The sequence below is a fragment of the Bos indicus genome, chromosome 5 (genome assembly GCF_029378745.1).
Source record: "Bos indicus isolate NIAB-ARS_2022 breed Sahiwal x Tharparkar chromosome 5, NIAB-ARS_B.indTharparkar_mat_pri_1.0, whole genome shotgun sequence".
Lineage (NCBI taxonomy): Eukaryota > Metazoa > Chordata > Mammalia > Artiodactyla > Bovidae > Bos > Bos indicus.
The window spans coordinates 31,006,680-31,021,484 of record NC_091764.1 but is presented as its reverse complement, the minus strand read 5'-3'; the positions used below and the strand labels follow the sequence as shown (position 1 = coordinate 31,021,484).

Genomic DNA, 14,805 nt, shown 5'->3' with positions numbered 1-14,805 from the left:
CCTAGAGACTTAAGGCTAACAGCCTAGACCCAAGGATCTTTTCCGGATGTGACTTTCCTTCATCTCCCAAGTCAACCCACCATGCCCAGTGCAGGGAGGACCTGGGAGATGAGTTTAGCCAGAACTAGACACAGCCTTCATATTCGTGTATTTATTCTCAGAACATACAAACTCATCTTCTCAGAGAATAGAAAACAGAAATTTCACTGACTTCAAGATGGACTCAGCCAGCTCACTCTGTCCCCTCATCTACTATAAAAACTCCCTGGGTGAGGGACGTCTCAAGTGCACAACACCCCTTGGCACAGGGGCCGTGCACAACTCTAAACAAGGCTCTCGACTTGTTTTATAATCCAAAAGGGCAAACAGCTGTCAAAATGACGATAAGAGTCCAAGGTCCATAATCCTCAGTACCCGATTCCCTGGGTCATCTAGGGCAATGATGGTGCCGTAGCTTAGGCAGTCAAGTCTGTGCCAAAGAAGTCCCAGCCCAGCAGCCAGGTTTTTGTTCAGTCGGAGGCTATGCCAATTGGCTGCCCCTTTAACTGGCAAGAGCTGATGGCCCGATGCAGTCCCAAAGCCCGCCTGAGGGGCAGAGCTGGGCCAAAACCCTGGTAGTTTGTTCTGCCTGCCTCCTAGAGCAGCTTCCTCCCCTTGGACAGACCTGCACTCAGGCCTCAGACCTGAGGGCCTAGGCCAGGGAGTCAGACTGCTTCCTAAGCCCCTGGAAGAGTGAGGGCCTGGGAAGAGATGTGAGGGTCCTGACGAACAGGCTCCAGAGCATGGCCTTGACCCCGGGGCGAGTGTTGTGTCAGGCAAAGATGGTCTCTTCCCGGCGCTTCTTGGTGAGGATGGTGCCTGGTTTGTGCTGGGCATCAGGGTGGTTGGCCAGCTCTGGGGGGCAGGAGGACACCGGGCTCTCCAGAATGGCTTGCTTCAGCTCATAGAACACAGCAGAGTCCTCTTTGGTGAGGAAGGTGATGGCCACACCACTCTTGCCTGCTCGTCCCGTGCGGCCAATGCGGTGGATGTAATCTGGGGAGGGGAAGAAACATCAGTGCACCAGGCCAGATGCCCTGGTGGGCAGTGTCTGAAGCCTCCACTTCTAAAGGCATCCTCTTCTCTGCCACCCCCACCCAGGGCAGTAAACGCAGCTCATGCTGCCTGACCCTGCAGGGCCCACGGTGCTCTCCCCAGCAGCACTGCTGATGGAGGTCACCCTCTCACACTCGGACAGTGTGGCCCAGCTCCACTCTTCACACCCAGAAGACAAGGGTGCTGTCCCAGGTGCTGAGACAACACACCCAGGTGAGATGAAGGGCAGGGGCTCTTCTCACGGGAACAAGCAACCCCAGGCTCGAGGCTAAGAGAGCTGACAGCAGCGGCCCCCTCGGTGGAGACATTTGAGAAGAAGCAGGCAGGGAATCACCCTTTACCTGGAGTGAAGCTCTTTCCCCTGCACTCACCCTCAATGTTCTTGGCCATGTCATAGTTGACGACCATAGATACATCTTGGATGTCGATACCACGACCCGCCACATCTGTAGCCACCAAAATATCCTTGGCCCCAGCCTTGAGGTTGGACAGTGCAAACTCTCGCTGCTCCTGGCCTTTTCCACCATGCAGCGTACAAGCGTTGTACTGTTGGAAGAATGGTGAGGTGAAGAAAGAGCAATGGGATCACACAGAGACGCAGAAGGTAGGAGGGGGGGACAGGGAAGAGGGTTGCAGACTGGAGAGGGAGAAGGAAGGGGAAGGAGGCGGGAGAACAAGGGCAAGTGAAGAAGGGAGCAGATGAGCTGAGGAAAGGGATGGGAGAGATGGGGGTGCGGCAGACAGACAGGACAAGGTTAAGGGTAGGGCAATCAGGGTGAGATATGGAGTCAGACAGATGACAAGTAGTGGAAGAGAGAATGAGGGCGAGATGAGGGTGGAAAGCAGGGACCAAGAAATTTAAGGCCGTTTCAGCATTGAGTGGAGAGGACACACCCTTCCCCTCAAACACCAGATTCAGGAGTAAAGGACGCTGATCACTAACATCTCCCTCCTGACCACGCCATCCCCTCTCCCAAAAATACTTCATAACAAAACACTCCAAACCACTCCATTCCACACCCTCAGATCCTGCCAGGATATGTGTCTCCCTGGCCCCAGCCCACCTGGAGGAAAACCCAAGGCAGCTGTGGCTGGCACTGCTGGAACGGACAGGGAGTCATAGCAACTGACCAAGTCCTCTTTATCCCCATCTACCACCCCTTTCCCTCTGACCCTGACTTGTTAAATACTGTAAAGGTTCAAGAATGGGTCGGCATTGAAAGCAGAAGCCCAGGGGGCCTGACTAGCTTCAGAAAGCAGCACCAAAGAGACGAGGCGTTGCCCTCCCCTGCCAGACACACCCCCATCTTCTCCAGGGATTTGGCCAAAACATCACAGCCCTTCTTCTGGTTGACAAAAATGATGATGGGTGGATCAAAGCCTTGCTCCAAGATTGCCAGCAGCTTTTTCCTGGAGAGAAAAGGATGAGAAAAATGACAAACATACTACCCCTCCACTCCAAGTGAAATGCCCAACCCTGATCTACAAACACCAATTCCAGAATCTCCAATGCCCATGGAATTCTGTACAAGAAAACAGAACTCTTCAATGTGGCAGACAATCACCCTCCAGCCACCACTCACACTAAAAAGAGCCCCTTCTCCCTTCTGTTTCCCCTGACTCAGGTGCCCCCATACCTCTTTTCAGACTCTGACATGAGGAAGACTTTCTGTTCCACACGTTCATGGGGCTTGCCTGCAGAACCAATGTATACCACAGCAGGTCGCCGAAGATAGCTCCGGGCCAGACGCTCTACCGCTGGGGGCATGGTGGCCGTGAACATGACTGTCTGTGAAAACAAGAGGTCTAGCCCTGAGCTCAGGCAGACACACCACACATCCCACCATCAGCACAAGCAGCGCAGCCCAAACTAAAGAACAGAAAATGAGCCTGGACAGGAAACAGTGTTTCAGAAAACTGCCCCTCGCCTTCCCACTTCTTTCCTCAGTGGCTACTCAGCAGAGTACTTTCTACCTTATGATAGAAGGGCTGAGTGATCTGCTAGTACCTGCAGTGGCAGCGGCGTGACTCTCCAGAATCATCTTTCCAGGCTAAGAGGCTACACTGCTAGCACTGTGAGAGGATCATACACGGCCATGCCTCACCATTCTGGAAACATGTACTCTAGCCCACCAAGGGCAAGAAGGGCCCTGGAGCAGGTTTGGCAACTTGCCCAACTTCTCCCGGCCTGGGGAAGCAGCCTTACTTGGCGGTACTTGTGTTTTCCTGACTCAAAGTTGGCCAGCATCTTCTCAGGATCCTCGGCCTCATCTGTGTCCGGCTTCTGATTGCTGACAGGCATGTGCTCCAGGATCTTCTGGACGTCTGGCTCAAAGCCCATGTCAATCATCCTGTCTGCCTCGTCCAGAACCACATAGGTGCAGCGGCTCAGCACCAAGTAGCGGTTCTCTAGCACGTCGATCAGACGTCCCGGGGTAGCGATCACTATCTGGGGGGCACAGGGGAGTCACGTGTGGCCCCAGCAGGTACCCTTTCCTTCCCCTCCTGTCAAATATCCATCTACTTGGGCAACAGATCCCCAATGCTAAGAAACTTGGCCCCCAAACTCCACTTAGGTTTGCGAGTGAAAATTCCAGAGAACTGCATGAAATCACTTGGATTTTTTTCCTCAGGAGTGAATGGGGTCTCTGGGTAAGGTCCAGGGGTTAAATGGAAGAGGGAACATCAACAGGAACCTTCTTAGGTGGAAGAGAGACTAAGTGATACAGGGGAGGGGGTTGGATAGTAGGATTAGGAAGCCTGCAGAAGCAGACTTCCTTGTAAAAAGCTCTCCTTCTCTACCCTGAGAAGAATGCAAAGCAAAATCAATGATGCAGTCTGGCAGAGTGATTAAGAGCACAGCCTTCAGACATGAATCTCAGTTCTGCCCATCACCAGCTGTGACTCTGAGCAAGTTATTAACTTGATCCTCAGCTTCATCTGCAAAATGGAAGTACCATTATCCATTCTCTTAAGGTGGTTGTGACGGTGATGTGCAAAGTACAATCCCTGGTGCCTAAGTCCTCCATAAATAACAGCATGTATCTATAAACCAGCCCTTTTTTCATTTACTGTACATCTATGGCAGAACTAGAAACAGTTCCGCCCCAAACAGTGGGCTGGCTGCTGGCTAGGTGAACCAACCTCACAACCCATGCGCAGCCTGAAGCCCTGGTCTTCTCTGGAGATGCCGCCAATAACAGCCACAGTGCGGATGCCCAGCGGCTTCCCAAACTTGATGGTCTCTTCCTCAATCTGCTGAGCCAGCTCACGAGTGGGGGCCAGGATGATAGCATAAGGGCCCTGGTCGGACTCTTCGATCCTGTGGTAAATGGGGCAGCCCGCAGTTTCATGAGCTTTGGTTCTCATCCAACCACAAACAGGAGCAAGATAAAGTCACTCTTAAGGGCAGCTATGAGAATGGGGAGGGTGGTGGGAAAAGAATGCAACAAGTGCTCTTAAAAATCAGACTCCAGGACAGCCAAGCACTCCAAGGAGTGATCTGTACCAGCAATAAAATAACCATATGCTTCTTTAATATCATGATCCAATTATTCCCTAATATCTGACCCAGGCTAAATAAAGAAGGGGCCTTCTGATTATAGACTTAAAAAGAAGACCAAATCCTCATCTGCCATTTTCACCTTTCCCACCCCGTGGAACCAATGTCGGCTGTTCTCACCTGTCAATTTTGGGGAGAGTGGTAATCCAGACCAACAACGGGATGAGGAAGGCTGCTGTCTTGCCGCTGCCAGTCTCAGCCACTCCAATGATGTCACGATTCTGTAGCCCAATGGGAATTGCCTGACGCTGGATAGGCGTTGGCTCCTGCAGAGACCCAGAGATAGCAGTGGGTACAGACAATGGGTACAGAGTTATGCTACCTGTGCTACTGCTGTCAGGGAGGGCACAATGGGAAGGAACCAAGCAGAGTGAAAAGGTATGGGACCCAAGAAGAAACACAATCAACAAATAATACTTCAGAAACTGACAACAACATCACCTTGGTGCCCACTGGCAGAGGAGGCACCAAACAGTCAAGGAACAAAGTTTTCTGTTCTCAAATTAAGTATGTACCCCCTAGAATCTGGCAACATGTCAGATCTCTGGGCCAGTCTGCTTGTTCTCACCTTGTAGCCACACTTATCGATGACCTCCAAGATGTGTGGAGGCAGAGAAGAGTCTTTCCAGGATCTGATGGGATTGGGGATCTTGCCACCTTTGGTGGTGATGCTGTAGTCCTCGCGGAAGATCCGCCAGTCCCTGTCCGTCATCTCATCCAACTTTTTCTGGGACCAATGCCGATCATCCCAGCGTTGCTTGGCTTCCTTCTTTCGAAGTTTGCGGAGTCTCGCCCTGGAGCAGGACACAGGGAATAAATGGGGTCCATATCCTCCATCTCCTTCCTGTAGACTCAGCTGTGCCCCCGCACCCACAGCCCTGATCACTCACTCCTCCTGCTCCTTTTCTTCCAGCGTCCGCCTCTTCTCCATTAGGTCTCCATAGAAACGCGACTGCTCTCGTTTCTGCTGCTTCAGGTCAATGCCTGCAATGAAGCCTCGCCCCAACAACTGTACCTGGTGCCGTTCTTTGTACCTGGGATTGAGACAGAGGAAGAGGAAAAGAGAAGAAGCTGCTAAGCACAAGGCTGAAGGTGTACCAGTTCCCCTTTCGGTCAGAGTCTTCCCCACCCAGAGGGCCGGCTGACGACTGTTTTACCCATCTCCCCATCCCAGCCTATCTCACTCCTATTTCTGTATCACTGATTCTCTCTAGCAACTGCCTAGTTTAAAAGACCTAGCACTGAGGCATGAAACCACTCACAAGGGGTTGTAGTCAATGGAAGTGTCCTCAGACGCATCCCACTCAAAGACAAACTTGCGGTCATTGAGATGCCTTGTCCGGCGCCGCTTCTTGATGCCACCGAGGTAACGCTCCTGCCCAGGGACAGAACACAGAGCCCTTCAAGCAGGAGGCCCAAACCTCACATACAGAGATCAGAACGGCCACACAGCTAAACCTCATTTGTGTGTGTGGAGGGTGGGGCCAAACCTTAATGGCATGCAGCTCCTTGCTCTTATCCTTCTCCTCCCGGATCTTCTGCCGCCCTTCCTCATCCTCATTCCCGTTCGTCTCCCTCTCCATCCTCTCCCTGCGCTCCCGACGTTCCCGTTCCTGAGGGTCTTCTGCAGACCAAAGAGAACAAAGCTGCAGAAGAACTCAGTGGAAGAAAAAAGAGGCATGGAGATCATCCAAACGACAGACACCAAATGAGTAAAAAGGAAGGGGGGACATTCGTGATACAAGGGGAATGAAGACCTAACAGAAAGAGATGTCTCTCATGAATGTGCCCCAGCCACCCTCCTCCAAACTCAAACAGGTCTCAAGCCCTTCTGAGTGACACCACAATCCTGCCCCACCCTTTCCTACCCCCATCGAGGGCCACGGGGTAAGAAAACGAACCCAACATTTTCCTGCCCAAGTCTTGGAACTGCTTCCTTTTCTTCCTCTCTTCTTCAAGCATCCTCTGCCGTTCCTCCACCTCCTGTTGTCGTCGCTTCAGGGCTTCAGCCTCTCGTTCTGCTTTGGAGAGGAACTTGGGCTACAAAATAGATTACAACTGTTAACAAGGATCTGGGGACAGGGTAGACTCACGTCACTGATGGCGAGATGGCAAAGGGCCCAGAAATACCTGCTCAGGCATTAAATGTGTGAGGAAAACACAAACAGGCCTGGGACCCTGTTAAAGGCTAAACTATGTCTCTCTCAAAATCTGGATGTTGAAGCCCTTAACTCCCATTCCTCTGAGTAGACTGTATTTAGAGACAGAGCCTTTAGAGAGGTGATTAAGGTAAAATGAGGCTCCAAAGGTAGGCCCCACACAGATCTAACTGTATCTTTATAAGAACACTTGGACACACAGAGACACCAGGGGCCTGTACACAGAGGGAAGAGCATGTGCAGATGGAAAAGCCATCCACCTAAAAGTCAGGGAGAGAAGCCTCAGAACAACCCCATTTGATCTTGAACTTCTGACGTCCATAACTGTAAGAAGATAAATTTCTGTTGTTTAAGTCTCTCAGTCCGTATGTTCTGTCATGGGAATCCTAGGCAACTAATACAGACCCTCAAGCTCTTACCTTGGCCTCAGCTTCCTCCTCAGCCTTTTTTTTGGCCAGAAGTTCCTCCAGGGATAATGGCTGGGCCTGAAGATAAAACACAGGACTTCAGTCCATAGAGGCTCTCTCCCTCTGAAGAACAACAAAGTCAGGCTTAAACTGAAGAGGATGATAAGGGGAAAAAAAAATTCTTCCTCTTTTTACCTTAGGCTTCTTATCACCATGTTCGTCCTCTTCATCCTTTCTAGAGTCTCTGTCTTTCCGAGATTTAAAATCTTTTCCTCGGCCAGGAGATAAACTTTAATGCAAAGGAACAGGGGAACAGTCCACATCACTATTTTTTGGCTATGCTGTGAAGCATGTGAGATCTTAGTTCCCCAACCAGGGATCCACTACGGTGGAAGTGAGGAGTCTTAACCACTGGACCACCAGCGAACTCCCCATATCACCGTTACTCTAGCCCCTGGATGAGAATCAGACTGAGCCCCCAAAAGAGAATGGAAGTTTTCCCATGACTCAACAAGACTGGCCCATGGTCATCCAACAAGTCCTGAAGTTCCTTTTGCAGGCCTGGTCACTCTGCCTGCTCTGAAATGAATGATGGCCCTGTCTTGGCCCCATGATACCTGAATCTCCTTTTCTGAAACCAATCTCCTCTGGGAAGTGGGTCTTAACTACTGATATCAAAAATATTTTCTCCAAACATTAGTCACAAAAAACAATGAAATATCACCATTTGCAGCAACATGGATGGACACAGATTATCATACTGAGTAAAGTAAGTCAGACAGAGAAAGACAAATACTAGGTAATATCACTTATACATGGAATTGCAAAAATAATCAAATGAATTATTTACAAAACAGAAACAGACTCAGACACAGCAAGCAAACTTATGGTTACCAAAGGGGAAAGTGGGCAGGGAAGGCTAAATTAGGAGTATGGGATTAATAGATACACACTACTATATAGAAAATAAACAACAGGATTTACTTTGTAGCACAGGGAACTACATTCAATATTTCATAGTAACCTATAATGGAAAAGAATTGGAAAATATATACGTGTGTGTACTGAAATCACTTCACTGTACACCTGAAACTAACCCAATATTGTAAATCAACTATATTTCAATTAAAAAAAAATTCCTCCAAATAGCAAATGCACATCAGAAGGAAAAAAAAAGACCCTGCCTTACTTTGTAATGCACAATGAATTCAGCCAGCATGGCCACCACCCACACCCTTCCCAGATACTGCTATATATGTCCTTTGCTCATTTCTCCTTCCTATCGGCCCCAGCAATCTTTTCCCCACATCTGCTATAAGCTTAATATACAAGAGATCTCAAATAACCACAGTGTTTGTTATAAGGATTCTGTCCTTCGCCCTGAATTCTAACCTACATATTCAGGGCCTAATAAAAACTTTGTACAGAAAGTTTCCAGAACAAAGACATCAAGGTATTGGCACATTAAGCTAACCCAACAAGTACATGTTGTATATTCTGGGTAGGAAACTGAATGGTCTGATGGAGCTATAGGAATGTTCTGTTGGCTGGTAACCTTTTCAAACTAACTTCAAAATTCTAAGAACAAGTGGATCCTCAAGGGGCTGTGACTTCACTAACTGGTTATACATTCTAAAGAAGATGTGTGCCTTCTAAAAGACAGCTCTGCAATAACTACCAACAGGATTCACTGTGGAAAATTCACTTTCCCATGCAGCTGGGCGAGCTGAGATGCAGAGAGGAAGCAGTGAGGGCGTCGCCATAAAGCCCAATCCAACCCGTCAGGTACCTGGATCGCTTGCGGTCCTTGTCCCTTCGGTGCCCATCCTTATCCCTGTCTCGGTCCTTCTTATTCCGATCTCGTTCCTTATCCCGCTCTCGCTCTTTGTGCCGGCGATCTCTGAAGACAGAGCAATTAAGAAATCATGTGATATTTCCTGTGGACCTGCAATGCAGCCCTATCTTAGAAGGTTCCCATGCCCTGTTCTTTCCAAAGTAATATTTTACAAATTAGAAAATGTGTTTCCCAAGAAGTTATGAGAGAATTCTATTAATAAGGTCTTATAGCTTCAAGCGTTACTGCTAAGTATTAATGACAATGATAGGACTGTGTGAAGAGATGAACTATTTTCCTCAGTCACTAGGACCTTCATCTTACAAGTTTCTTCTTTAAGAGCTACTGGGTCCCAGGTGTAGAGAAACCTATTACAGACTCATGTCCCCATACGGAGGCATCAGAGGAACCAAGAATAAAGGAGTCTGAAATGTACACTCCCTTTCCAGGTAACACACAGCAAGTTACTTTACCTTTCCGTAGACTTGGATCGGGAACGGGAGCGAGAACGGCTCACTCCTCTACGCCTATCCCTTGAACGATGCCGTTTCCTATCTTTAGATGGGGAAGACTTCCGGTCTCGGTCTCTATCGCGGTCTCTGTCAGGAGTCCGAGATCGCTTCCTTTCCTCCTTGGAAGGTGATGCATCACGGTCCTTCTTATCAGCCAGCTCTCCTGCCATCTATCGTGCATAAGACGAGTATTTATTATGTATTAGATACTTTTCTGAACTTTTTACAAACAATTTACTTAATCTCAAAACAATGCTCTGAAGTAGATATAGTGGTGTGCTTGCTTTATGGTTAAAGAAACTGAAGCTCAGATATATAAAGTAACTTGCCTAAGGACACCTGGGCGTTAAGTGTCAGAGTTTCAGGCAGTCTGGCTCTAGAGGCCCATTCTTATTCATTAATACTCTCTCTCTGGGATTCCTTTTTGTACATATTTATTTCCAAAAGTGTACAATAAGCATACCTAATTTTTATAATTAGACTGCAAAAGTATTAAAAAAATGTTACCAAATGAATAGTATACTATCTCTAGAAATAACTTATATTGCTTAACTTAGGAATCTACTGTATCTGCCAGCCCACCAGGATCAATAAACTACATCTAAGGGAGATAAGTTCTCTTGAGCGCATAAAGAAAGCTCAAAAGAGAAAAAAGGAGTTTAATTTTGAGATGTAGGATTAAGATCAGCACCTCAAGGAAAACCTAAGTTCAAAGAGAAGAGAAACTCACTTTTACACAGATTAAAAGAAATGTACTTCTAGTTATGGAATGGCAAAAACTTGGGTGACAGGTACATAGGACCTCCATGCACTTTGGTTTTAAAATTTCCTGTGAATCTGTATCTTATGGAAACAGTGAGAGACTTTATTTTTTGGACTCCAAAATCACTGCAGATGGTGACTGCAACCATGAAATTAAAAGATGCTTGCTCCTTGGAAGAAAACCTATGACAAACCTAGACAGCATATTAAAAAGCAGAGACATTACTTTGACAACAAAGGTCCATCTAGTCAAAACTATGGTTTTTCCAGTAGTCATGTATGGATGTGAGAGTTGGACTATAAAGAAAGCTGAGCACTGAAGAATTGATGCTTTTGAGCTGTGGTGTTGGAGAAGACTCCTGAGAGTCCCTTAGACTACAAGGAGAGCAAACCAATCCATCCTAAAGGAAATCAGTCCTGAATATTCATTGGAAAGACTGATGCTGAAGCTGAAACTCCAATACTTTGGCCACCTGATTCGAACTGACTCATTTGAAAAGACCCTGATGCTGGGAAAGATTGAAGGTGGGCAGAGAAGGGGACGACAGAGGATGAGATGGTTGGATGGCATCACCGACTTAATGGACATGAGTTTGAGCAAGCTCCAGGAGTTGGTGATGGACAAGAAGCCTGGAGTGCTGCAGTCCATGCAGTCACAAAGAGTTGGACACGACTGAGCGACTGAACTGAACTGTGAATCTATGATTATCTTAGAATTAAAAATAAGGGAGGAAGGGATGGAGTAGAGCAAGGAGGGAGGGAGCGAGGAGGGAGGAAGAAGTGTACCAGAAACCAGAGGTCACAGACGTTCTGACATTCCGTACTCAGATTTTCACAGCCTTGATTATGATCCAGTCCCACAAAAGGTCTGAGCAGGAATTGTTCTGTCCCCATCCTGCCTGGGGGACACTGAACACCATACCATACTGTCAACTGCCCTTTAGACTACAAAATCTACTTCAGCGAGGTGCTAAATTCAGACAGCAAGTTTGAATCTGCCTCTATTCTACGACCACCATCATCATTCCTAAGCCTCGGGATATATTTCTCAAAATTTACTTTATCTCCAAATGGTTCCCATGCAATAACAGTTCCCTAAGCTACAACTTACAATCCCCCTTTCCCATGTAATTCCCGCCATGTATCTTTAAGAAGGGAGAATAGGTAAAGAAAAGAAAAATGAACAAGTAGCACTTTAAAAAAGTTGGAGACAACCTATTTTACCTCAGAATTGCCAGTACATCATGCACAGACCATGGACATTATACTTATGTCTCTTTCACTTATAGCCCTCAGAGAACAATCAGAGGAAAGGCAATCCTGGACATCACCATTATTTCAACAAATACTCACTGAGTACCTGAGAGGTGCCAGAAACTATTCCAGTACTAGAGATACAGCAGGAAACAAAACAAAGCCTCTGAACTCATAATGCTTAAATTCCAGTGAAGACGACAGCAGTTCGGCAGAAAATAAGAGAATTTCAAACAGTATAAGTGCTAATAAAGAGAACAAAGCAGGGTGTGTGATGGGGAGCAGCATGAACAAGAGGGCTCTGGAAAGAATTTTTTAAATGACATGTAAGCTTAGATTTGAATGATGGGAAAGAGAGAGTCCATAAAAATCAAGGAAAAGAATTTATTGTGTAGAAGGAACAGCAAGACACTGGGGCAAGAGCTAGCTTAGCATGTTTGCTAACTAACAATAGACACGCGTGGAATTCCCTGGTGGTCCAATAGTTAGGCCCTCACAATGCCAGGGCCAGGTTCAGTCCTTGGTTAGGAAACTAATATCCTGCAAGCTGTGCAGCACTGCCAAAAAAATAGACTCATGTGGTCAGGAGTGGCAATGACCAAGGGGAAAACTGGCTCAAGATGCGTTCAAGAAGGTAGGCAGGAGTCAGATCACGGAAACGTGTTTTAGAGCAGGCTAGAAGAACTTGGATTTTAGTTTAACTGCAGTGGGAACCTTAGAAAGGTGTTAAACCGGAAGTAATATGGTCTTATTCTACATTTTTAAAGAATCACTTTGGTGACTTGCAAAAGGCAAGAATGCACACGGAACCACTGAGAATGCTATTATGGTAGTCTAGACAAAAGATACCCCACTCCAGTACTCTTGCCTGGAAAATCCCATGACGGAAGGGCCTGGTGGGCTGCAGTCCATGGGGTCGCAAAGAGTCAGACATGACTGAGCGACTTCACTTTCACTCTTCACTTTCATGCATTGGAGAAGGAAATGGCAACCCACTCCAGTGTTCTTGCCTGGAGAATCCCAGGGATGGGGGAGCCTGGTGGGCTGCTGTCTATGGGGTCGCACAGAGTCGGATATGACTGAAGTGACTTAGCAGCAGCAGACAAAAGATAACAGCGGGGACCTCTCTGGTGGTTCAGTGGCCAAGAACCACCATCTGCACTCCCAGTGCAAGGGGCCCTCTGATCCTTGGTCAGGGAGCTAGATTCCACATGCCACAACTAAGAGTGTGTATGCCACAACTAAACAATTCCTTGTGTCGCAACTAAGACCGGTACAGCCAAATAAATAAATAGATATTTTTAAAAAGGTAACAGTGGTTTGTTCTAGGAAAGTGAGAATGGAGATGGGACGAAATAGAGAGCCCCAAGGCAGATTCTGAAGACAGAGCTGACAGGACTTACTGATGAAGGGAGGAAGCAAAGAGGAGACACACTCAAACTCCTATATGGCTTGACCAACTTAAATGGCTCACAGCGCCGTTAGCGACTGCAGAAGACTGGGGAAGGAGAAGATGTAGGAAGAAATTTAATGTTTCATTTTGATCACGGTGAATGTAAGATGTCAGTAAGAAAACCAAGTAGCGATTCCAGGAAGGCAGCTGAAAATGCAATTCTGGAACTTAGGAGAGAGTTGGAGACAGTAATGTGAGTTATCAATATACAGACGGCTTTTAAAACCATAGGACGCTAAATGATTATTACCTAAGTAGGCATTCTAGTTAGGAAGAAAACAGAGGAGATGACCCAGGGACTTCCCTGGTGGCCCAGTGGTTAAGAACTCACCTTTCAATGCAGGGGACACAGGTTGGATCCCGGGTCGGGAAAGTAAGATCCCACATGCTACACAGCAACTAAGCCCACAGGCCACAACTAGAGAGCCCAAGCGCTGGCAAGAAAAACCTACACCACACCGCCCCCGCCCCCCGCCAGGCTAACTGCAACTAAGACCCAACTCAGTCATAAATATATTTTTAAAAAAAGAGGACACAGGATTAAGCTCTGAAACACTGTAACGTTTAGAAGTCAGGCGTAGAAGCCACAGAAGAAAACTAGAAAGAAACAATAGCCAGTGGAAAAGAAGAAAAGATAGTAAAGTATACCATGGAAAGAAGAAAGTAAGGTATGCCATCACAGAAGCCAAAAATGTGTTTCAAGGAGGGAATGCTGATCTGTGTCAAGGGGAGAAAGACTGGAAGATAAAGGAGTCACCCTCGCCTTTGTAAAAACAGAGATGACAAGAGCTGGCATGGTGAGAGTAAAAGCCCGAGTGCAATGAGTTTAGAAGAAAATGAGAAGTGCAAATAAGCAGACAGTAAACACAGGCAACTTTTATTATAGGTTCTACTCATCACAAACCTCCGGATCTTTTGAGTTCCTCAGTGCTTGCAGGACAGTCTTTTTTTTCATTCAATGAAGTATGCATTTATCAAACCACCACCATATGCTAGGCACAGTGTGAGTTACAAAAGGAAATCAGGAAGATCCTGTCCACAGGAAGCTTACAAAACAATAGAGGATATGAGGCACATACCAAGATGCAGGCTCAGATGAATTATTGCAGGAGTTCAAAGAAGTTTCCTTTCACTTGAAAAAGGAGATCTGCAAAGAGTGTAGAGGAAGTGGCTCTTGAGTATTAAAATGAAGGTAGAATTTGAAGATGTGTAATTGAAGGTGCCGGAAAGAAGTCATTCCCGGCAAAAGAAATAATACAGGAGGCGCAGAGGCGGGAAAGCATGACTAGTTATGGGAGAAAAGCCAAAGTTTCAGTTTGGCTGGAGCAAGGGCTACTCCAAACATGAAGGAGTAAGATCGGACTGAGGATATCACGGGTGCTGTGCGCATGGGCAAAGGTCTGACCCGTAACACCGTCCAGGGACCTGCCCTATCCCCGCCGGAGCCAACACTCCCACTGGGGCCCGCGCCCCTTCCCTCCTGCTGGATAGATCTTTCCAAGCTCGTGCCCTTTCCCTATGGCGTTCTTCCTCGCCTCGTCCCAGAGACAGGGTCGACCGCTGTACCCTCATTCTCGCCTTCTCTGCAGGCTCGTGGAAACCGCTTCCATAGCCCGAGACTCACCACTCTTGAGCCCAAACCGCCCAACGCGGCCTCAACGTCGCCGAGTAGTCGCCATCTTTCCCGTTTCCTGGTCGCCGGGCTGCTCCCTCGGCCGCGCGGCAAGCCGGGAAGGCGAGTTCCTGGTCCTGGGCAGCGCAGGCCAA

The 14,805-nt window shown here is 47.6% G+C and overlaps 1 protein-coding gene across 2 annotated transcripts; it reads right to left on the bottom strand.

Moving 5' to 3' along the window:
• Positions 1 to 136: 136 nt before the first annotated feature.
• On the bottom strand, positions 137 to 14,805 carry DDX23 (DEAD-box helicase 23). Of its 2 annotated transcripts, XM_019960676.2 has the most exons (18): positions 14,663 to 14,781; positions 14,118 to 14,185; positions 9,531 to 9,739; positions 9,013 to 9,123; positions 7,419 to 7,512; positions 7,236 to 7,301; positions 6,559 to 6,697; positions 6,148 to 6,281; positions 5,920 to 6,032; positions 5,548 to 5,691; positions 5,226 to 5,451; positions 4,778 to 4,923; positions 4,240 to 4,417; positions 3,302 to 3,544; positions 2,733 to 2,884; positions 2,397 to 2,505; positions 1,467 to 1,641; positions 137 to 1,035 (listed from the first exon to the last, which is right to left on the bottom strand). In XM_019960676.2, the coding sequence occupies exons 3-18, from the start codon at positions 9,737 to 9,739 to the stop codon at positions 812 to 814; spliced, it is 2,463 nt and encodes an 820-aa protein (XP_019816235.1). In that variant the 5' UTR covers positions 14,118 to 14,185; positions 14,663 to 14,781; the 3' UTR covers positions 137 to 811. The 2 variants fall into 2 exon arrangements, with proteins under 2 accessions (XP_019816235.1, XP_019816234.1); XM_019960675.2 differs by lacking the exon at positions 14,118 to 14,185 and having other exon boundaries at positions 14,663 to 14,805.